The sequence below is a fragment of the Mobula birostris genome, chromosome 29, assembly GCF_030028105.1.
Source record: "Mobula birostris isolate sMobBir1 chromosome 29, sMobBir1.hap1, whole genome shotgun sequence".
NCBI classification, from domain to species: Eukaryota; Metazoa; Chordata; class Chondrichthyes; order Myliobatiformes; family Myliobatidae; genus Mobula; species Mobula birostris.
This window is the reverse complement of record NC_092398.1, coordinates 17196339-17220728: the sequence shown is the minus strand read 5'-3', so window position 1 is coordinate 17220728 and position 24390 is coordinate 17196339. Positions and strand designations below refer to the sequence as shown.

General features: G+C 46.8%; 2 protein-coding genes across 2 annotated transcripts in view; both read left to right on the top strand.

Moving 5' to 3' along the window:
• The window catches only part of LOC140189903 (scavenger receptor cysteine-rich domain-containing protein DMBT1-like), a 48699-nt gene extending 47589 nt beyond the window's left edge, over positions 1–1110 (top strand). Inside the window, exon 16 of the mRNA XM_072246243.1 lies at positions 710–1110. Coding sequence (XP_072102344.1) covers positions 710–1110 — 401 coding nt within the window. The remainder of the gene's footprint in view (positions 1–709) is intronic.
• Positions 1111–2232: 1122 nt separating this feature from the next.
• The window catches only part of LOC140189902 (scavenger receptor cysteine-rich domain-containing protein DMBT1-like), a 46537-nt gene continuing 24379 nt past the window's right edge, over positions 2233–24390 (top strand). Inside the window, exons 1-5 of the mRNA XM_072246242.1 lie at positions 2233–2587; positions 5201–5515; positions 8133–8447; positions 14239–14553; positions 17186–17500. Coding sequence (XP_072102343.1) covers positions 2473–2587; positions 5201–5515; positions 8133–8447; positions 14239–14553; positions 17186–17500 — 1375 coding nt within the window. The 5' untranslated portion in view covers positions 2233–2472. The remainder of the gene's footprint in view (positions 2588–5200; positions 5516–8132; positions 8448–14238; positions 14554–17185; positions 17501–24390) is intronic.

The following is a 24390-nucleotide window of genomic DNA, read 5'->3' as shown; positions in this document are numbered from 1 at the left end:
ATTCACCAAATGAGAGGGAACTTGATGATGGTGAGGACAATGTGAGTGAGGTTGATGTTCTGGAGCATGTTGATATTAAGGGAGTTTTAGTCTCCAAGGTGAGCTGCCAACCACAGTTGACCAGCTCATCTGTCCGAAGCAACTGGTTTCATATCGCAAGTAACTCGCCTGGACCCCTTCTCATTTCGGTAGAAACTGTTCTATCGGGTGTTGTAGCTAGAACACATATCAATGCCAGAAGCTCGGCTTGCTTGTCAGCGCCATCTCCAAATGCACGCCATTGTCAGTGTTTAATAGTTAGTGGGAACTTACCTTTCTATCTCAACTTTCTTCTATCTAGCTATTTCACGTATCAACCCCACCCCCGCAACACACACACACACACACACACACACACACACACACACACACACACACACACACACACATATACACACACACATAAGCAGAGGGAGAGAGATAAAGACAGAGGTAGAGAGATAGAGAGAGGGAGTCAGCGAGGTGTGGTGGCGGGTGTGTGTATATAGAGAGAGAGAGAGAGAGAGAGAGAAAGAATAGGCAGATCGGTGGTGATAGACAGACACAGAGACAGATCGGGGCGTAAAACCGAGGTAGGGTAGATAGGTGAAGGCAGAAACGGGAGATGGAGACAGTGAGTAGAGAGAGGGAACCAAATGCAAAATTAATGTTTGTTTGAATTTCATTTCAGTGCCTGCGGTGCGATTGGTGAACGGAAGTGGCTACTGTTCAGGAAGAGTGGAAATAAACTACAATGGAACGTGGGGAACGGTCTGCGATGATAACTGGTCCTTGGATGACGCGCGGGTTGTGTGCCGTCAACTGGGGTGTGGTCTTGCCGTGTCAGCAGACTCCTCTAGCAAATTCGGGCCAGGTACAGGGAAGATTCTGATGGACAATGTTGCCTGTAACGGGACAGAATCCTTCCTGTCGGCCTGTTCCTTCGGCGGCTGGGAAAACCACAATTGCAATCACGAGGAAGATGCTGGTGTTGTCTGCCAACCAGGTATGAGTATTGTTGAACAACCTTCTTTCCTTCAGCAGAAGCATTTCCACGTTCAACAGAAACGCTGTTCGAACTTTACTCCATAATAGGTGCGTGGCCAGGTGGTTAAGGCGTTCGTCTAATGATTTGAAGGTCGCTAGGTCGAGCCTTGGCTGAGGCAGCGTGTGTGTCTGTCAGCAAGGCACCTAACCACACATTACTCTGCGACGACACCGGTGATAAATTTGTCCCGGTGAGCAAGATAAAGAACGGTAGGGGGAAGGAACCATGGGTGACAAGTGAGGTGGAAAATCTAGTCAGGTGGAAGAAGGCAGCACACATGATGTTTAGGAAGCAAGGATCAGATGGGTCTATTGAGGAATATAGGGAAGCAAGAAAGGAGCTTAAGAAGGGTCAAGAAGAGCATGAAGGGGACATGAGAAGGCCTTCGTGAGTAGGGCAAAGGAAAACCCCAAGGCATTCTTCAATTATGTAAAGAAAAAAAGGATGACAGGAGTGAAGGTAGGACCGATTAGGGATAAAGGTGGGAAGGTGTACCTGGAGGATGTGGAAGTGAGCAAGGTTCTCAATAAATACTTCTCTTCGGTATTCACCAAATGAGAGGGAACTTGATGATGGTGAGGACAATGTGAGTGAGGTTGATGTTCTGGTGCATGTTGATATTAAGGGAGTTTTAGTCTCCAAGGTGAGCTGCCAAGCACAGTTGACCAGCTCATCTGTCAGAAGCAACTGGTTTCATATCGCAAGTAACTCGCCTAGACCCCTTCTCCTTTTGGTAGAAACTGTTCTATCGGGTGTTGTAGCTAGAACACATATGAATGCCAGAAGCTCGGCTTGCTTGTCAGCGCCATCTCCAGATGCACACCATTGGCGGTGTTTAATAGTTACTGGGAACTTATCTTTCTATCTCAACTTTCTTCTATCTAGCTATTTCACGGAGGCAACCCCACCCCCGCAACACACACACACACACACACACACACACAAGCAGAGGGAGAGAGATAAAGACAGAGGTAGAGAGATAGAGAGAGGGAGTGAGCGAGGTGGGGGAGTGGCGGGTGTTTGTATGGAGAGAGAGAGAGAGAGAGAAAGAATAGGCAGATCGGTGGTGATAGACAGACAAAGAGACAGATAGGGGTGTAAAACCGAGGTAGGGTAGATAGGTGAAGGCAGAAACGGGAACTGGAGAGAGTGGGCAGAGAGAGGGAACCAAATGCAAAATTAATGTTTGTTTGAATTTCATTTCAGTGCCTGCGGTGCGATTGGTGAACGGAGATGGCTACTGTTCAGGAAGAGTGGAAATAAACTACAATGGAACGTGGGGAACGGTCTGCGATGATGACTGGTCCTTGGATGACGCGCGGGTTGTGTGCCGTCAGCTGGGGTGTGGTCTTGCCGTGTCAGCAGACTCCTCTAGCAAATTCGGGCCAGGTACAGGGAAGATTCTCATGGACAACGTTGCCTGTAGCGGGACAGAATCCTTCCTGTCGGCCTGTTCCTTCGGCGGCTGGGAAAACCACAATTGCAAACACGAGGAAGATGCTGGTGTTGTCTGCCAACCAGGTATGAGTATTGTTGAACAACCTTCTTTCCTTCAGCAGAAGGATTTCCACGTTCAACAGAAACGCTGTTCGAACTTTACTCCATAATAGGTGCGTGGCCAGGTGGTTAAGGTGTTCGTCTAATGATTTGAAGGTCGCTAGTTCGAGACTTGGCTGAGGTAGCGTGTGTGTCCATGAGCAAGGCATCTAACCACACATTACTCTGCGACGACACCGGTGCCAAGCTGTATGGGTCCTACTGTCCTTCCCTTTGACAACATTGGTGGCGTGGAGAGCGGAGACTTGCAGCATGGTCAACTGCTGGTCTTCCATACAACCTTGCCCAGGCCTGCGCACTGGAAACCTTCCAAGGGCACAAAACCATGGTCTCATGAGACTAACGGATCCCTATAGAATAGGCGACGATACAGTATCTATAACTTGTTTATTGTTCCATAAAGCAAAGCGAATATGCAGATGCTGAAAATCCAGAGTGATACATACAAAATATTGGAGGAACATCAGGAAGTAAGGCAGCATTTATGGAGAGGATTGAAACGTCAGCGTTTTAGGTGGAGAGACTTCATTAGGACTGGAAAGGTAGCGGAGAGAAGCCAGACATAGATAGAGAGGTAAATTCTAGCCGTTGGTGAGGCTACACAGTTTTGTATAATTGCGGTATTATATAAAAGATGTGATTAAATTGGAGCGAATGCAGAGCAAACTGACGAGGGCATTACCTAGGCATGAAGCCTTGGACTTAAAGGACAACGTTGGCCTGGCTTCATTGAAAAGATAGTAAGGTAGAAGAGCTGAAAAGTGTGTACCTCAATGCAAGAAGCATCTGGAACAAAGGTGATGAACTGTGAGCTTGGAAACATACATGGAATTATGATGTACTGGCCATTACAGAGACTTGGCTGGCACCAGGGCAGGAATGGATTCTCAATATTACTGGATATCAGTGCTTTAAAAGGGGTAGAGAGGGTGGAAAATGGGGAGGAGGGGTGGCATTACTGGTCAGGGATACTATTACAGCTACAGAAAGGCTGGGTAATGTAGCAGAATCCTCTTTTGAGTCAATATGGGTGGAAGTCAGGAACAGGAAGGGAGCAGTTACTCTATTGGGGGTATTCTATAGGCCCCGTGGTAGCAGCAGAGATACAGAGGAGCAGATTGGGAGGCAGAATTTGTAAAGGGGCAAAAATAACAGGGTTGTTATCATGGGTGACTTTAACTTCCCTAATATTGATTGGCACCTGATTAGTTCCAAGGGTTTAGATGGGGCAGAGTTTGTTAATTGTGTGGACAGGCCGACCAGGGGGAATGCCATACTAGATCAAGTACTAGGTAATGGACCGGGTCAGGTCACAGATCTCTCAGTGGGTGAGCATCTGGGGGACAGTGACCACCGCTCCCTGGCCTTCAGCATTATCCTGGAAAAGGATAGAATCAGAGAGGGCAGAAAATTTTTAATTAGGGAAAGGCAAATTATGAGGCTATAAGGCTAGAACTTGCGGGTGTGGATTGGAATGATGTTTTTGCAGGGAAATGTACTATGGTCATGTGGTCGATGTTTAGAGATCTCTTGCGGGATGTTAGGGATAAATTTGTCCCGGTGAGCAAGATAAAGAACGGTAGGGTGAAGGAACCATGGGTGACAAGTGAGGTGGAAAATCTAGTCAGGTGGAAGAAGGCAGCATACATGATGTTTAGGAATCAAGGATCAGATTGGTCTATTGCGGAATACAGGGAAGCAAGAAAGGAGATTAAGAAGGGTCAAGAAGAGCATGAAGGGGGCATGAGAAGACCTTGGTGTGTAGGGCAAAGGAAAACCCCAAGGTATTCTTCAATTATGTGAAGAAAATAAGGATGACAGGAGTGAAGGTAGGACTGATTAGAGATAAAGGTGGGAAGGTGTACCTGGAGGATGTGGAAGTGAGCAAGGTCCTCAATGAATACTTCTCTTCGGTATTCACCAAATGAGAGGGAACTTGATGATGGTGAGGACAATGTGAGTGAGGTTGATGTTCTGGAGCATGTTGATATTAAGGGAGTTTTAGTCTCCAAGCTGAGCTGCCAACCACAGCTGACCAGCTCATCTGTCCGAAGCAACTGGTTTCATATCGCAAGTAACTCGCCTAGACCCCTTCTCCTTTCGGTAGAAACTGTTCTATCGGGTGTTGTAGCTAGAACACATATCAATGCCAGAAGCTCGGCTTGCTTGTCAGCGCCATCTCCAGATGCACGCCATTGGCAGTGTTTAATAGTTAGTGGGAACTTACCTTTCTATCTTAACTTTCCTCTATCTAGCTATTTCACGTATCAACCCCACCCCCACAACACACACACACACACACACACACACACACAAGCAGAGGGAGAGAGATAAAGACAGAGGTAAAGAGATAGAGAGAGGGAGTGTGCGAGGTTGGGGGGTGGCGGGTGTGTGTATAGATAGAGAGAGAGAGAGAGAAAGAATAGGCAGATCGGTCGTGATAGACAGACACAGAGACAGATCGGGGCGTAAAACCGAGGTAGGGTAGATAGGTGAAGGCAGAAACGGCAGATGGAGGCAGTGGGTAGAGAGAGGGAACCAAATGCAAAATTAATGTTTGTTTGAATTTCATTTCAGTGCCTGCGGTGCGATTGGTGAACGGAGATGGCTACTGTTCAGGAAGAGTGGAAATAAACTACAATGGAACGTGGGGAACGGTCTGCGATGATGAGTGGTCCTTGGATGACGCGCGGGTTGTGTGCCGTCAGCTGGGGTGTGGTTTTGCCGTGTCAGCAGACTCCTCTAGCAAATTCGGGCCAGGTACAGGGAAGATTCTGATGGACAACGTTGCCTGTAGCGGGACAGAATCCTTCCTGTCGGCCTGTTCCTTCGGCGGCTGGGAAAACCACAATTGCAATCACGAGGAAGATGCTGGTGTTGTCTGCCAACCAGGTATGAGTATTGTTGAACAACCTTCTTTCTTTCAGCAGAAGCATTTCCACGTTCAACAGAAACGCTGTTCGAACTTTACTCCATAATAGGTGCGTGGCCAGGTGGTTAAGGTGTTCGTCCAATGGTTTGAAGGTCGCTAGGTCGAGCCTTGGCTGAGGTAGCGTGTGTGTCCATGAGCAAGGCATCTAACCACACATAACTCTGCGACGACACCGGTGCCAAGCTGTATGGGTCCTAATGTCCTTCCCTTTGACAACATCGGTGGCGTGGAGAGCGGAGACTTGCAGCATGGTCAACTGCTGGTCTTCCATACAACCTTGCCCAGGCCTGCGCCCTGGAAACCTTCCAAGGCACAAATCCATCGTCTCATGAGACTAACGGATCCCTATAGAATAGGCGACGATACAGTATCTATAACTTGTTTATTGTTCCATAAATTGAAGCGAATATGCAGATGCTGAAAATCCAGAGTGATACATACAAAATATTGGAGGAACATCAGGAAGTAAGGCAGCATTTATGGAGAGGATTGAAGCGTCAGCGTTTTAGGTGGAGAGACTTCATTAGGACTGGAAAGGTAGCGGGGAGGAGCCAGACATAGATAGAGAGGTAACTTCTAGCCGTTGGTGAGGCTACACAGTTTTGTATAATTGCAGTATTATATAAAAGATGTGATTAAATTGGAGCGACTGCAGAGCAAACTGACGAGGGCATTACCTAGGCATGAAGCCTTGGATAAAGGACAACATTGCCCTGGCTTCATTGAAAAGATAGTAAGGTAGAAGAGCTGAAAAGTGTGTACCTCAATGCAAGAAGCATCTGGAACAAAGGTGATGAACTGAGAGATTGGAAACATACATGGAATTATGATGTACTGGCCATTACAGAGACTTGGCTGGCACCAGGGCAGGAATGGATTCTCAATATTACTGGATATCAGTGCTTTAAGAGGGGTAGAGAGGGCGGAAAATGGGGAGGAGGGGTGGCATTACTGGTCAGGGATACTATTACAGCTACAGAAAGGCTGGGTAATGTAGCAGAATCCTCTTTTGAGACAATATGGGTGGAAGTCAGGAACTGGAAGGGAGCAGTTACTCTATTGGGGGTATGTTATAGGTCCCGTGGTAGTAGCAGAGATACAGAGGAGCATATTGGGAGGCAGAATTTGTAAAGGGGCAAAAATAACAGGGTTGTTATCATAGGTGACTTTAATTTCCCTCATATTGATTGGCACCTGATTAGTTCCAAGGGTTTAGATGGGGCAGAGTTTGTTAAGTGTGTGGACTGGCCGACCAGGGGGAATGCCACACTAGATCAAGTACTAGGTAATGAACCAGGTCAGGTCACAGATCTCTCAGTGGGTGAGCATCTGGGGAACAGTGACCACCGCTCCCTGGCCTTCAGCATTATCCTGGAAAAGGATAGAATCAGAGAGCAGAGGAAAATTTTTAATTGGGGAAAGGGAAATTATGAGGCTATATGGCTAGAACTTGCGGGTGTGAATTGGGAAGATGTTTTTGCAGGGAAATGTACTATGGACATGTGGTCAATGTTTAGAGATCTCTTGCGGGATGTCAGGGATAAATTTGTCCCAGTGAGAAAGATAAATAACGGTCGGGTGTAGGAAACATGGGTGACAAGTGAGGTGGAAAATCTATTCAGGTGGAAGAAGGCAACATACATGATGTTTAGGAAGCAAGGATCAGATGGGTCTATTGAGGAATACAGGGAAGCAAGAAAGGAGCTTAAGAGGGGTCTGAGAAGAGCATGAAGGGGGCATGTGAAGACCTTGGTGAGTAGTGCAAAGGAAAACCCCAAGGCATTCTTCAATTATGTGAAGAAAAGAAGGATGACAGGAGTGAAGGTAGGGCTGATTGGAGATAAAGGTGGGAAGATGTGCCTGGAGGCTGTGGAAGTGAGCAAGGTCCTCAATGAATACTTCTCTTCGGTATTCAACAAATGAGAGGCAACTTGATGATGGTGAGGACAATGTGAGTGAGGTTGATGTTCTGGAGCATATTGATATTAAGGGAAATTTAGTCTCCCAGGTGAACTGCAAACTACAGTTGACCAGCTCATCTGTCCGAAGCAACTGGTTTCATATCGCAAGTAACTCGCCTAGACCCCTTCTCCTTTCGGTAGAAACTTTTCTATCGGGTTTTGCAGCTAGAACACATATCAATGCCAGAAGCTCGGCTTGCTTGTCAGCGCCATCTCCAGATGCACACCATTGGCGGTGTTTAATAGTTACTGGGAACTTATCTTTCTATCTCAACTTTCTTCTATCTAGCTATTTCACGGAGGCAACCCCACCCCCGCAACACACACACACACACACACACACACACACACACACACAACCAGAGGGAGAGAGATAAAGACAGAGGTAGAGAGAGGGAGTGAGCGAGGTGGGGGGGTGGCGGGTGTGTGTAGACAGAGAGAGAGAGAGAGAGAAAGAAAGAATAGGCAGATCGGTCGTGATAGACAGACACAGAGACAGATCGGGGCGTAAAACCGAGGTAGGGTAGATAGGTGAAGGCAGAAACGGGAGATGGAGAGAGTGGGCAGAGAGAGGGAACCAAATGCAAAATTAATGTTTGTTTGAATTTCATTTCAGTGCCTGCGGTGCGATTGGTGAACGGAGATGGCTACTGTTCAGGAAGAGTGGAAATAAACTACAATGGAACATGGGGAACGGTCTGCGATGATGACTGGTCCTTGGATGACGCGCGGGTTGTGTGCCGTCAACTGGGGTGTGGTCTTGCCGTGTCAACAGACTCCTCTAGCAAATTCGGGCCAGGTACAGGGAAGATTCTGATGGACAACGTTGCCTGTAGCGGGACAGAATCCTTCCTGTCAGCCTGTTCCTTCGGCGGCTGGGAAAACCACAATTGCAATCACGAGGAAGATGCTGGTGTTGTCTGCCAACCAGGTATGAGTATTGTTGAACAACCTTCTTTCTTTCAGCAGAAGCATTTCCACGTTCAACAGAAACGCTGTTCGAACTTTACTCCATAATAGGTGCGTGGCCAGGTGGTTAAGGCGTTCGTCTAATGGTTTGAAGGTCGCTAGTTCGAGTCTTGGCTGAGGTAGCGTGTGTGTCCATGAGCAAGGCACCTAACCACACATTACTCTGCGACGACACCGGTGCCAAGCTGTATGGGTCCTAATGTCCTTCCCTTTGACAACATCGGTGGCGTGGAGAGCGGAGACTTGCAGCATGGTCAACTGCTGGTCTTCCATACAACCTTGCCCAGGCCTGCGCCCTGGAAAACTTCCAAGGGCCCTAAACCATGGTCTCATGAGACTAACTGATCCCTATAGAATAGGTGACGATATAGTATCTATAACTTGTTTATTGTTCCATAAAGCAAAGCGAATATGCAGATGCTGAAAATCCAGAGTGATACATACAAAATATTGGAGGAACATCAGGAAGTAAGGCAGCATTTATGGAGAGGATTGAAGCGTCAGCGTTTTAGGTGGAGAGACTTCATTAGGACTGGAAAGGTAGCGGGGAGAAGCCAGACATAGATAGAGAGGTAAATTCTAGCCGTTGGTGAGGCTACACAGTTTTGTATAATTGCAGTATTATATAAAAGATGTGATTAAATTGGAGCGACTGCAGAGCAAACTGACGAGGGCATTACCTGGGCATGAAGCCTTGGACTTAAAGGACAACGTTGGCCTGGCTTCATTGAAAAGATAGTAAGGTAGAAGGGCTGAAATGTGTGTACCTCAATGCAAGAAGCATCTGGAACAAAGGTGATGAACTGAGAGATTGGAAACATACATGGAATTATGATGTACTAGCCATTACAGAGACTTGGCTGGTACCAGTGCAGGAATGGATTCTCAATATTACTGGATTTTAGTGCTTTAAAAGGGTTAGAGAGGGTGGAAAATGGGGAGGAGGGGTGGTATTACTGGTCAGGGATACTATTACAGCTACAGAAAGGTTGGGTACTGTAGCAGAATCCTCTTTTGAGTCAATATGGGTGGAAGTCAGGAACAGGAAGGGAGCAGTTACTCTATTGGAGGATTCTATAGGCCCCGTGGTAGCAGCAGAGATACAGAGGAGCAGATTGGGAGGCAGAATTTGGAAAGGTGCAAAAATAACAGGGTTGTTATCATGGGTGACTTTAACTTCCCTAATATTGATTGGCACCTGATTAGTTCCAAGGGTTTAGATGGGGCAGAGTTTGTTAATTGTGTGGACAGGCCGACCAGGGGGAATGCTATACTAGATGAAGTACTAGGTAATGAACCGTGTCTGGGCACAGATCTCTCAGAGGGTGAGCATCTTGGGGACAATGACTACCACTCCCTGGCCTTCAGCATTATCCTGGAAAAGGATAGAATCAGAGAGGACAGGAAAATTTTTAATTGGGGAAAGGGAAATTATGAGGCTATACGGCTAGAACTTGCGGGTGTGAATTGGGATGATGTTTTTGCAGGGAAATGTACTATGGACATGTGGTGGATGTTTAGACATCTCTTGCAGGATGTTAGGGATAAATTTGTCCCGGTGAGCAAGATAAAGAACGGTAGGGTGTAGGAAACATGGGTGACAAGTGAGGTGGAAAATCTATTCAGGTGGAAGAAGGCAACATACATGATGTTTAGGAAGCAAGGATCAGATGGGTCTATTGAGGAATATAGGGAAGCAAGAAAGGAGCTTCAGAAGGGTCTGAGAAGAGCATGAAGGGGGCATGTGAAGACCTTGCTGAGTAGGGCAAAGGAAAACCCCAAGGTATTCTTCAATTATGTGAAGAAAAGAATGATGACAGGAGTGAAGGTAGGCTGATTAGAGATAAAGGTGGGAAGATGTGCCTGGAGGCTGTGGAAGTGAGCAAGGTCCTCAATGAATACTTCTCTTCGGTATTCACCAAATGAGAGGCAACTTGATGATGGTGAGGACAATGTGAGTGAGGTTGATGTTCTGGAGCGTGTTGATATTAAGGGAGTTTTAATCTGCAAGGTGAGCTGCAAACTACAGTTGACCAGCTCATCTGCCCGAAGCAGCTGGTTTCATATCGCAAGTAACTCGCCTAGACCCCTTCTCCTTTCGGTAGAAACTGTTCTATCGGGTGTTGTAGCTAGAACACATATCAATGCCAGAAGCTCGGCTTGCTTGTCAGCACCATCTCCAGATGCACGCCATTGGCAATGTTTAATAATTTGCTGGAACTTATTTTTATATCTCAACTTTCTTCTATCTAGCTATCTCACTGATGCAAGCCCACCCCCGCAAAAGAGAGATAAAGACAGAGGTAGAGAGACGGAGTGAGCGAGGTTGGGGCGGGAGGTGTGGGTAGAGAGAGAGAGAGAGAGAGAGAAAGAAAGAATAGGCAGATCGGTCGTGATAGACAGACACAGAGACATATAGGGGCCTAAAACCGAGGTAGGTTAGATAGGTGAAGGCAGAAACGGGAGATGGAGAGAGCGGGTAGAGAGCGGAGGTGTTGAAGTTGTTAAAATACGTTAGGACAGGCAAGTCGCCGGGGCCTGAAGGAATATTCCCCAGGCTGCTCCAAGAGGTGAGAGAAAAGATTGCTCAGCCTCTGGCTAGGATCTTTATGTTCTCGTTGTCCACGGGAATGGTACCGGAGGATTGTAGGGAGGCGAATGCTGTCCCCTTGTTCAAAAAAGTTAGTAGGGATAGTCAGGGTAATTATAGACCAGTGAGCCTTACATCTGTGATGGGAAAGCTGTTGGAAAAGATTCTTAGAGATAGGATCTATAGGCATTTATAGAATCATGGTCTGATCAAGGACAGTCAGCATGGCTTTGTGAAGGGCAGATCGTGTCTAACAAGCCTGATAGAGTTCTTTAGGGAGGTGACCAGGCATATTGATGAGGGTAGTGCAGTGGATGTGATCTATATGGATTTTAGTAAGGAATTTGACAAGGTTCCACACGGTAGGCTTATTCAGAAAATTAGAAGGCATGGGATCCAGGGAAGTTTGACCAGGTGGTTTCAGAATTAGCTTGCCTGCAGAAGGCAGAGGGTGGTTGTGGAGGGAGTACATTCAGATTGGAGGTTTGTGACTAGTAGTGTCCCACAAGGTTCTGTTCTGAGACCTCTACTTTTCGTGGTTTTTATTAATGACCTGGATGTGGGGGTAGAAGGGTGGGTTGGCAAGTTTGCAGACGACACAAAGGTTGGTGGTGCTGTACATAGTGCAGAGGATTGTCAAAGATTGCAGAGGGACATTGATAGGATGAAGAAGTGGACTAAGAAGTGGCAGATGGAGTTCAACCCGGTGAAATATGAGATGGTACACTTTGGAAGGACAAACACCAAGGCAGAGTACAAAGTAATTGGCAGGATTCTTGGTAGTGTGGAGGAGCAGAGAGATCTTGGGGTACATGTCCACAGATCCCTGAAAGTTGCCTCACAGGTGGATAGGGTAGTTAAGAAAACTTATGGGTTGGTAGCTTTCATAAGTCGAGGAATAGAGTTTAAGAGTCGCGATGTAATGATGCAACTCTGTAAAACTCTGGTTTGGCCACACTTAAAGTATTGTGTCCAGTTCTGGTCACCTTCCTATAGGAAGGATGTGGAAGCATTAGAAAGAGTAAAGAGGAGATTTACCAGGATGCTGCCTGGTTTGGAATGTATGCATTATGATCAGAGATTAAGGGAGCTAGGGCTTTACTCTTTGGAGAGAAGGAGGATGAGAGGAGACATGATAGAGGTGTACAAGATAATAAGAGGAATAGATAGAGTCGATAGCCAGCCCTCTTCCCCAGGGCACCACTGCTCAATACAAGAGGACATGGCTTTAAGGTAAGGGGTGGGAAGTTCAAGGGGAATATTAGAGGAAGGTTTTTTTACTCAGAGAGTGATTGGTGCGTGCAATGCACTGCCTGAGTCAGTGGTGGAGGCAGATACAATAGTGAAGTTTAAGAGACTACCAGACAGGTATATGGAGGAATTTAAGGTGGGGGCTTATATGGGAGGCGGGGTTTGAGGGTCGGCACAACATTGTGGGCCGAAGGCCCTGTACTGTGCTGTACTATTCTATGTTCTATGTTTTATGGAACGTGGGATCAAGAGCAATGGGTTTACAGACGATTAAAATTATGAGAGACCAAGAAAAGCTATATGATAACTGTTTTTTCGCAGGGTCGGGCAGAGTAAAACAAGGCGTCATCAGTTTACGATGAGAGAGAAACATTTAAAAAGAAACTGAGAAACAACCTTTCACGGAGAGGGTAGTGAGTATATGCAATGAACCGCCAGAAGAAGTTATTGGAATGGAAGCCATAACATGATTAAAGAAGCAATTGTCTGGCCAAGGATTGAAAAGACGCAGTGTGAAATTTTCATGTTAGCACTATCTGGGTCGGTGTCCATCTAGCTAGCATCTGCGCTGTATTGATGTGCAATTGTGTTCTTTTTGAAATAAAAGGTCATCTCATTGCACTAGAGATGATGAGAAATTTCTTTATTCAAAGGTTGTTGAATCTCTTGTATTTATTGCCACAGACGGCCATGGGGGCCAAGTCATCGGATGTTTTAAAGCGGTGGTTGATGGGTTCGTGAGTAGTAAGTGGAGAGGCTTGGAGTATGGGTCTGAGCGGGCAAGTATATTAGCCCTGATGAAATGGCAGAGCAGAGCCGAGTGGCGTATTTCTGCAGCTACAATTTCTGACCTTATAGTCTTAACTCCATGATTCTAGTCAGTAAAGACTTTGTAATCACCGGATCCTGTTTCGATTTTAAATATCGCAGCATTGACAGTGGTATCAGGAAGCAGCAACAATAATCGAACATTGCGATATGTAACTGTTATCTCGAAATATCGATTATGAGGACCTGCATCGGTCGAGGTCGACCATACACATTGCATTCTGGTTGCAACGTAGTCGATATCGAGAGCAAACTGTTGTCCATGAAGCAGCAACCCCCACCCCCAGCAACACCACTACGCTCCAAGGACGATGAATCCAAAGGTGTGGCAAAAACTGCCTGTTTGATACCAACAGCTTTGCTGAAATGATCAGTCAGCGTTGAATTCCTCGTAGGTCTGCCTTAGGATCTCAATTTCAGGATTGCTCCTTGAGTTTTACTCCTGAAGCCTTGACAGCAATTGGGTATGGCCGCAAAGCAGGGAAGGTTTTAGATCAGGATTTTAGTCTCCAATGTGAGCTGCCAACCACAGTTGACCAGCTCAGCAGTCCGAAGCAACTGGTTTTATATCGCAAGTAACTCTCCTAGACCACTTCTCCTTTCCATAGAAACTGTTCTATCGGGTGTTGTAGCTAGAACACATATCAATGCCAGAAGCTCGGCTTGCTTGTCAGCGCCATCTCCAGATGCACGCCATTGGCAGTGTTTAATAATTAGCGGGAACTTATCTTTCTATCTCAACTTTCTTCTATCTAGCTATCTCATGGATGCAACCCCACCCCCGCAAAGTGCGCGCAGACACACACACACACACACACACACACAAGCAGAGGGAGAGAGATAAAGACAGAGGTAGAGAGATAGAGAGAGGGAGTGAGCGAGGTGGTGGGGTGGCGGGTGTGTGTATAGAGAGAGAGAGAGAGAGAAAGAATAGGCAGATCGGTGGTGATAGACAGACACAGAGACAGATCGGGGCGTAAAACCGAGGTAGGGTAGATAGGTGAAGGCAGAAAGGGAGCTGGAGAGAGTGGGCAGACAGAGGGAACTAAATACAAAATTAATGTTTGTTTGAATTTCATTTCAGTGCCTGCGGTGCGATTGGTGAACGGAGATGGCTACTGTTCAGGAAGAGTGGAAATAAACTACAATGGAACGTGGGGAACGGTCTGCGATGATAACTGGTCCTTGGATGACGCGCGGGTTGTGTGCCGTCAGCTGGGGTGTGGTCTTGCCGTGTCAACAGACTCCTCTAGCAAATTCGGGCCAGGTACAGGGAAGATTCTGATGGACAACGTTGCCTGTAACGGGACAGAATCCTTCCTGTCGGCCTGTTCCTTCGGCGGCTGGGAAAACCACAATTGCAATCACGAGGAAGATGCTGGTGTTGTCTGCCAACCAGGTATGAGTATTGTTGAACAACCTTCTTTCCTTCAGCAGAAGCATTTCCACGTTCAACAGAAACGCTGTTCGAACTTTACTCCATAATAGGTGCGTGGCCAGGTGGTTAAGGTGTTCGTCCAATGGTTTGAAGGTCGCTAGTTCGAACCTTGGCTGAGGTAGCGTGTGTGTCCATGAGCAAGGCATCTAACCACACATTACTCTGCGACGACACCGGTGCCAAGCTGTATGGGTCCTACTGTCCTTCCCTTTGACAACATCGGTGGCGTGGAGAGCGGAGACTTGCAGCATGGTCAACTGCTGGTCTTCCATACAACCTTGCCCAGGCCTGTGCCCGGGAAACCTTCCAAGGGCACAAAACCATGGTCTCATGAGACTAACGGATGCCTATAGAATAGGCGACGATACAGTATCTATAACTTGTTTATTGTTCCATAAACCAAAGCGAATATGCAGATGCTGAAAATCCGGAGTGATACATACAAAATATTGGAGGAACATCAGGAAGTTAGGCAGCATTTATGGAGAGGATTGAAGCATCAGCGTTTTAGGTGGAGAGACTTCATTGGAACTGGAAAGGTAGTGGGGAGAAGCCAGACATAGATAGAGAGGTAAATTCTAGGCGTTGGTGAGGCCACACAGTTTTGTATAATTGCGGTATTATATAAAAGATATGATTAAATTGGAGCGACTGCAGAGCAAACTGACGAGGGCATTACCTCGGCATGAAGCCTTGGACTTAAAGGACAACGTTGGCCTGGCTTCATTGGAAAGATAGTAAGGTAGAAGAGCTGAAATGTGTGTACCTCAATGCAAGAAGCATCTGGAACAAAGGTGATGAACTGAGAGCTTGGAAACATACATGGAATTATGATGTACTGGCCATTACAGAGACTTGGCTGGCACCAGGGCAGGAATGGATTCTCAATATTACTGGATTTCAGTGCTTTAAAAGGGATAGCGAGGGTGGAAAATGGGGAGGAGGGGTGGCATGACTGGTCAGGGATACTATTACAGCTACAGAAAGGGTGGGTAATGTAGCAGAATCCTCTTTTGAGTCAATATGGGTGGAAGTCAGGAACAGGAAGGGAGCAGTTACTCTATTGGGGCTATTCTATAGGCCCCGTGGTAGCAGCAGAGATACAGAGGAGCAGATTGGGAGGCAGATTTTGGAAAGGTGCAAAAATAACAGGGTTATTAACATGGGTGACTTTAACTTCCCTAATATTGATTGGCACCTGATTAGTTCCAAGGGTTTAGATGGGGCAGAGTTTGTTAAGTGTGTGGACAGGCCGACCAGGGGGAATGCCATACTAGGTCAAGTACTAGGTAATGAACCGGGTCAGGTCACAGATCTCTCAGTGGGTGAGCACCTTGGGGACAGTGACCACCGCTCCCTGGCCTTCAGCATTATCATGGAAAAGGATAGAATCAGAGAGGACAGGAAATATTTAATTGGGGAAAGGCAAATTATGAGGCTATGAGGCTAGAACTTGCTGGTGTGAATTGGGATGATGTTTTTGCAGGGAAATGTACTATGGACATGTGGTCGATGTTTAGAGATCTCTTGCGGGATGTTAGGGATAAATTTGTCCTGGTGAGCATGATAAAGAACGGTAGGGTGAAGGAACCATGAGTGACAAGTGAGCTGGAAAATCTAGTCAGGTGGAAGAAGGCAGCATACATGAGGTTTAGGAAGCAAGGATCAGATGGGTCTATTGAGGAATATAGGGAAACAAGAAAGGAGCTTAAGAAGGGTCGCGAAGAGCATGAAGGGGACATGAGAAGGCCTTGGTGTGTAGGGCAAAGGAAAACCCCAAGGCTTTCTTCAATTATGTGAAGAAAAAAAGGATGACAGGAGTGAAGGTAGGACTGATTAGAGATAAAGGTGGAAAGGTGTACCTGGAGGATGTGGAAGTGAGCAAGGTCCTCAATGAATACTTCTCTTCGGTATTCACCAAATGAGAGGGAACTTGATGATGGTGAGGACAATGTGAGTGAGGTTGATGTTCTGGAGCATATTGATATTAAGGGAGTTTTAGTCTCCAAGGTGAGCTGCCAACCATAGTTGACCAGCTCATCTGTCAGAAGCAACTGGTTTCATATCGCAAGTAACTCGCCTAGACCCCTTCTTCTTTAGGTAGAAACTGTTCTATTGGGTGTTGTAGCTAGAACACATATCAATGCCAGAAGCTCAGCTTGCTTGTCAGCGCCATCTCCAGATGCACGCCATTGGCAGTGTTTAATATTGAGTGGGAACTTACTTTGCTATCTCAACTTTCTTCTATCTAGCTATCTCACGGATGCAACCCCACCCCGCAACACACACACACACACACACACACACACACACACACACACACACACACACACACACACACAAGCAGAGGGAGAGAGATAAAGACAGAGGTAGAGAGATAGAGAGAGGGTGTGAGCGAGGTGGGCGGGGTGTGTTATAGAGAGAGAGAGAGAGAAAGAATAGGCAGATCCGTCGTGATAGACAGACACAGAGACAGATAGGGGCGTAAAACCAAGGTAGGGTAGATAGGTGAAGGCAGAAACGGGAGATGGAGAGAGTGGGCAGAGAGAGGGGACCAAATACAAAATTAATGATTGTTTGAATTTCATTTCAGTGCCTGTGGTGCGATTGGTGAACGGAGATGGCTACTGTTCAGGAAGAGTGGAAATAAACTACAATGGAACGTGGGGAACGGTCTGCGATGATGACTGGTCCTTGGATGACGCGCGGGTTGTGTGCCGTCAACTGGGGTGTGGTCTTGCCGTGTCAACACACTCCTCTAGAAAATTTGGACCAGGTACAGGGAAGATTCTGATGGACAATGCTGCCTGTAGCGGGACAGAATCCTTCCTGTCGGCCTGTTCGTTCGGCGGCTGGGAAAACCACAATTGCAATCACGAGGAAGATGCTGGTGTTGTCTGCCAACCAGGTATGAGTATTGTTGAAAAACGTTCTTTCTTTCACGAGAAGCATTTCCACGTTCAACAGAAACGCTGTTCGAACTTTACTCCAGAATAGGTGCGTGGCCAAGTGGTTAAGGCGTTCGTCTAATGGTTTGAAGGTCGCTAGTTCGAGACTTGGCTGAGGTAGCCTGTGTGTCCGCGAGCAAGGCATCTAACCACACATTACTCTGTGACGGCACAGGTGCCAAGCTATATGGGTCCTAATGTCCTTCCCTTTGACAACATTGGTGGCGTGGAGAGCGGAGACTTGCAGCATGGTCAACTGCTGGTCTTCCATACAACCTTGCCCAGGCCTGTGCCCTGGAAACCTTCCAAGGGCACAAAACCATGGTCTCATGAGACTAACGGATGCCTATAGAATAGGCGACGATACAGTATCTATAACTTGTTTATTGTTCCATAAAGCAAAGCGAATATGCAGATGCTGTAAATCCAGAGTGATACATACAAAATATTGGAGGAACATCAGGAAGTAAGGCAGCGTTTATGGAGAGGATTGAAGCATCAGCGTTTTAGGTGGAGAGACTTCATTAGGACTGGAAAGGTAGCGGGGAGAAGCCAGACATAGATAGAGAGGTAAATTTTAGCCTTTGGTGAGGCTACGCAGTTTTGTATAATTGCGGTATTATACAAAAGATGTGATTAAATTGGAGCGACTGCAGAGCAAACTGACGAGGGCATTACCGAGGCATGAAGCCTTGGACTTAAAGGACAACGTTGGCCTGGCTTCATTGGAAAGATAGTAAGGTAGAAGGGCTGAAAAGTGTGTACCTCAATGCAGTAAGCATCTGGAACAAATGTGATGAACTGAGAGCTTGGAAACATACATGGAATTATGATTTACTGGCCATTACAGAGACTTGGTTGGCACCAGGGCAGGAATGGATTCTCAATATTACTGGATTTCAGTGCTTTAAAAGGTATAGAGAGGGCGGAAAATGAGGAGGAGGGGTGGTATTACTGGTCAGGGATAATATTACAGCTACAGAAAGGCTGGGTAATGTAGCAGAATCCTCTTTTGAGTCAATATGGGTGGAAGTCAGGAACAGGAAGGGAGCAGTTACTCTATTGGGGTATTCTATAGGCCCCCTGGTAGCAGCAGAGATACAGAGGAGCAGATTGGGAGGCAGATTTTGGAAAGGTGCAAAAATAACAGGGTTGTTATCATGGGTGACTTTAACTTCCCTAATATTGATTGGCACCTGATTAGTTCCAAGGGTTTCGATGGGGCAGAGTTTGTTAAGTGTGTGGACAGGCCGACCAGGGGGAATGCCATACTAGATCAAGTACTAGGTAATGAACCGGTTCAGGTCACAGATCTCTCAGTGGGTGAGCATCTTGGGGACAGTGACCAACGCTCCCTGGCCTTCAGCATTATCATGGAAAAGGATAGAATCAGAGAGAACAGGAAAATTTTTAATTGGGGAAAGGGAAATTATGAGGCTATACGGCTAGAACTTGCGGGTGTGAATTGGGATGATGTTTTTGCAGGGAAATGTACTATGGACATGTGGTGGATGTTTAGAGATATCTTGCGGGATGTGAGGGATAAATTTGTCCGGTGAGCAAGATAAAGAACGGTAGGGTGAAGGAACCATGGGTGACAAGTGAGATGGAATATCTAGTCAGGTGGAAGAAGGCAGCATACATGATGTTTAGGAAGCAAGGATCAGATGGGTCTATTGAGGAATATAGGGAATCAAGAAAGGAGCTTAAGTAGGGTCTGAGAAGAGCATGAAGGGGGCATGAGGAGACCTTGGTGAGTAGGGCAAAGGAAAACCCCAAGTCATTCTTCAATTATGGGAAGAAAAAAAGGATGACAGGAGTGAAGGTAGGACCGATTAGAGATAAAGGTGGGAAGGTGTGCCTGGAGGCTGTGGAAGTGAGCAAGGTCCTCAATGAATACTTCTCTTCGGTATTCACCAAATGCGAGGGAACTTGATGATGGTGAGGACAATGTGAGTGAGGTTGATGTTCTGGAGTATGTTGATATTAAGGGAGAGGAGGTGTTGGAGTTGTTAAAATACTTTAGGACAGGTAAGTCCCCGGGGCCTGACGGAATATTCCCTAGGCTGCTCCACGAGGCGGGAGAAGTGATTGCTCAGCCTCTGACTAGGATCTTTATGTTCTCGTTGTCCACGGAAATGATACCGGAGGATTGTAGGGAGGTGAATGCTGTCCCCTTGTTCATAAAAGTTAGTAGGGATAGTCAGGGTAATTATAGACCAGTGAGCCATACGTCTGTGGTGGGAAAGCTGTTGGAAAAGATTCTTAGAGATAGGATCTATAGGCATTTAGGGAATCATGGTCTGATCAAGGACAGTCAGCATGGCTTTGTGAAGGGCAGATAGTGTCTAATAAGCCTGATAGAGTTCTTTGAGAAGGTGACCAGGCATCTTGATGAGAGTAGTGCAGTGGATGTGATCTATGTGGATTTTAGTAAGGCATTTGACAAGGTTCCAAACGGTAGGCTTATTCAGAAAGTTAGAAGGCATGGGATCCGGGGAAGTTTGGCCAGGTGGATTTAGAATTGGCTTGCCTGCAGAAGGCAGAGGGTGGTTGTGGAGGGAGTACATTCAGATTGGAGGATTGTGACTAGTGGTGTCCCACAAGGTTCTGTTCTGAGACCTCTACTTTTCGTGGTTTTTATTAACGACCTGGATGTGGGGGTAGAAGGGTGGGTTGGCATGTTTGCAGATGACACAAAGGTTGGTGGTGTTGTAGAGAGTGTAGAGGATTGTCAAAGATCGCAGAAAGTCATTGATAGGAGGAAGAAGTGAACTGAGAAGTGGCAGATGGAGTTCAACCCGGAGAAATATGAGGTGGTACACTTTGGAAGGACAAACTCCAAGGCAGAGTACAAAGTAAATGGCAGATTCTTGGTAGTGTGGAGGAGCAGAGAGATCTTGGGGTACATGTCCACAGATCCCTGAAAGTTGCCTCACAGGTGGATAGGGTAGTTAAGAAAGCTTATGGTGTGTTAGCTTTCATAAGTTGAGGAATAGAGTTTAAGAGCCGCGATGTAATGATGCAACTCTATAAAACTCTGGTTAGGCAACACTTAGAGCATTGTGTCCAGTTCTGGTCACCTCCCCATAGGAAGGATGTGGAAGCATTGGAAAGGGTACAGAGGAGATTTACCAGGATGCTGCCTGGTTTAGAGAGTATGCATTATGATCAGAGATCCAGGGAGCTAGGGCTTTATTCTTTGGAGAGAAGGAGGATGAGAGGAGACATGATAGAGGTGTACAAGATAATAAGAGGAATAGATAGAGTGGATAGCCAGCCCTCTTCTCCAGGGCACCACTGCTCAATACAAGAGGACATGGCTTTAAGGTAAGGGGTGGGAAATTCATAGGGGATATTAGAGGAAGTTTTTTTTACTCAGAGAATGGTTGGTGCGTGCAGTGCACTGCCTGAGTCAGTGGTGGAGGCAGATACAATAGTGAAGTTTAAGAGACTACTAGACAGGTATATGGAGTAATGTAAGTTGGGGGCTTATATGGGAGGCGGGGTTTGAAGGTCGGCACAACATTGTGGGCCAAAGGGCCTGTACTGTGCTGTACTATTCTATGTTCTATGTTCTATGGAACGTGGGATCAAGAGCAATGGGTTTACAGAAGATTAAATTTATGAGAGACCTAGAAAAGCTGCATGATAACTGTTTTTTCGCAGGGTCGGGCAGAGTAAAACAAGGCGTCATCAGTTTAGGATGAGGGAGAAACATTTAAAAAGAAACTGGGAAACAACCTTTCACAGAGAGGGTAGTGAGTATAAGCAATAAACCGCCAGAAGAATTTGTTGGGATAGAAGCCATAACATGATTAAAGAAGCAATTGTCTGGCCAAGGATTGAAAAGACGCAGTGCGAAATTTTCATGTTAGCACTATCTGGGTCGGTGTCCATCTAGCTAGCATCTGCGCTGTATTGATGTGCAATTGTGTTCTTTTTGAAAGAAAAGGTCATCTCATTGCACTAGAGATGATGAGAAATTTCTTTATTCAAAGGTTATTGATTCTCTTGTATTTATTGCCACAGACGGCCGTGGGGGCCAAGTCATCGGATGTTTTAAAGCGGTGTTTGATGGGTTCTTGTGTAGTAAGTGGAGAGGCTTGGAGTATGGGGCTGAGCGGGCAAGTATATTAGCCCTGATGAAATGGCAGAGCAGAGTCAGGTGGCGTAATTCTGCAGCTACAATTTCTGACCTTATAGTCTTAACTCCATGACTCTAGTCAGTAAAGACGTTGTAATCACTGGATCCTGTTTCGATTTTAAATATTGCAGCATTGACAGTGGTATCAGGAAGCTGCAACAATAATCGAACATTGCGATATGTAACTGTTATCTCCAAACATGGATTCTGAGGACCTGCATCGGTCGAGGTCCGTTGCATTCTGGCTGCCAACGTAGTCGATATCGAGAGCAAACTATTGTCCATGAAGCATCAACTCCCACCACCACCACCACTACACTCCAAGGACGATGATTCCAAAGGTGTGGCTGAAACTGATAGTGTGACACAAGCAGATTTGTAGGAATGGCCAGTCCGCGTTGAATTCTTCGTAGGTCTGCCTTAGGATCCCAATTTCAGGATTGTTTCTCGGGTTTTACTCCTTAGCCTTGACCGTGAATGGGTAGAGCCGCAAAGTAAGGAAGGTTTGAGATCAGAGTATTAGTCTCCAAGATGAGCTGCCAACCACGGTTGACCAGCCCCATCTGTCCGAAGCTTTATGTCGCAAGTAACTCACCTAGACTCCTTCTCCTGTCAGTAGAAACACACACACACACACACACACACACACACACACACACACAAAACCAGAGGTAGAGAGATAAAGGCAGAGTTAGATAGACAGAGAGATAGAGAGAGGGAGTGAGCGAGGTAGGGGACAGAGAGAGAAAGTGAGAGATGGAAGGAGGGAGGGAGGGAGAGAGAGAGAGAATATAGGGAGACCAATAGTGGTAGACAGGCACAGAGACAGATCGGGGTGTAAAACCGAGGGAGAGAGTTGAAGGCAGAGAGGAGAGAGTGGGCACGGACAATGTCCCCAAAAAACTCTCACCTGCCTTCTCCCTGCAGGGCCCCATGAGCCTTTTCACAAGAGGGGATTTGGTCCCCACCAGAATGAAAACGCCGCCCGTCTCAACAGGGTCCGGACAAACCAGCACCACTGTATCAAAAACCTTAGACATTCCCACATCAGCCTCCAAGTACTTCAGTTTCAATGACAAATAACCGATGTATGGATAATCACCTGCATTGAGACCACAATATCCAGTGCATTGAATAATGTCAAGGGTAAATGCTTCAGATACCGATTGTAAAACGAACGGTACGGTAACGTGACCTGAGACTCTGTGTCGATTATGGCTTTAGTGTAAATACCATCTATCCGTAGCTACACACCGGAGCGTAGTCCCATTAAGCCTTCAGGAAAAGGGTCTTTTGCTTTCGGGAGTTCCTCGGTACATTGCTGGGAACGTGTTCCCCCAGAGACACCAGGCCGTTCCCTCACTGGGTCTCCTCTGAGTTTTCCCAAAGACTCTCCCTGCGGAGGTACCCGGGGGCTCTACCTCCTTCTGGCGTGACCCCTGCTGCCAGCAGTCCTCTACATTGTTCGTTCCATTGGGGAATCCACCCCGTCCATCAGCTCCATCATATGGGGGGGGGGGGGGGATCACACCAGCAGATAACAGCCGACGTATCTCCGTTCTCAACTCCGCCACAATCTCTTCTACCGCTCCCCGGCTATCTGTGGTCACTTCACCGCAGCGGACTACCACCGAGGACTGTACACTGCTGACTGAGTCCTCCCACGCCTCTGCCGCGTTCTCCTCTTCCCGTACCTCTCTGATCAGCTCAACGAAATTTAGATGGGGGCGCGTCTTATTAGATTGTCGGAGACCCCATGCAATCCGGTCATGGGACTGGGCACCCCTGGCTATCTGGTCCATTGTTAACTGATCCACCTCAGCCGCCTGAATGACCCTCTGCGCCGCAAGCAATTTAGCTGCCTCTCTAGCTGAAAAATAAATGCAAAAAGCTTCTCCCCCTTCTCCTGACGCATGTTCTGAAACCCCACCGTGAGCTCCATTGGGCTCCCAGTCGGACCAAAAGCATTGTCCAGTGCTTGCAGATAATTGACAGCTGTCGCTACAGGATAATTTAACCTACACACATAAAAGTTGCTGGTGAACGCAGCAGGCCTGGCAGCATCTCTAGGAAGAGGTACAGTCGACGTTTCAGCCGAGACCCTTCGTCGGGACTAACTGTCAGTTAGAGATGCTGCCTGGCCTGCTGCGTTCACCAGCAACTTTTATGTGTATTGCTTGAAATTCCAGCATCTGCAGATTTCCTCGAGTTTGGGTAATTTAACCTGACAGTTCTGACAACGTCAGCGGCCCGCCTATTCAAACTTTCCACCAATCTCTGTCGCCTTTTACCATCCGAGCACTGCCACTTATCTAACAACTGAGAGGTCATTTCCGCCCACGTCGCATACTCCTCCTCTCCTTTAGACGTGGGTGTTATTCCAGAGAATAGGCGGAGCCTGCCATAGCTAGAACTTTGAATCTGAATTTTCCATTTATTTGCCAGAGAAGTAAGGGCGGATACTACCCCCGAATTCTCACTCTTCACTGGGGGACGTGGACCAATTAGACATTCCAAATCCGACCACTCCTTCCCCTCACTCTTCAGAAATAATAGAACCCTGTCTTTGAAATCTCCGCCCAAGCTACCTCAGCACTGGTCTGCATTAAAACGAGAGAGGCACCCGCCATTTTATCAAACCTCCGCTCACAATTGCAAATTTAACAGTACTTAACAGTGGAATTAACAATTCATCCGGAGTAC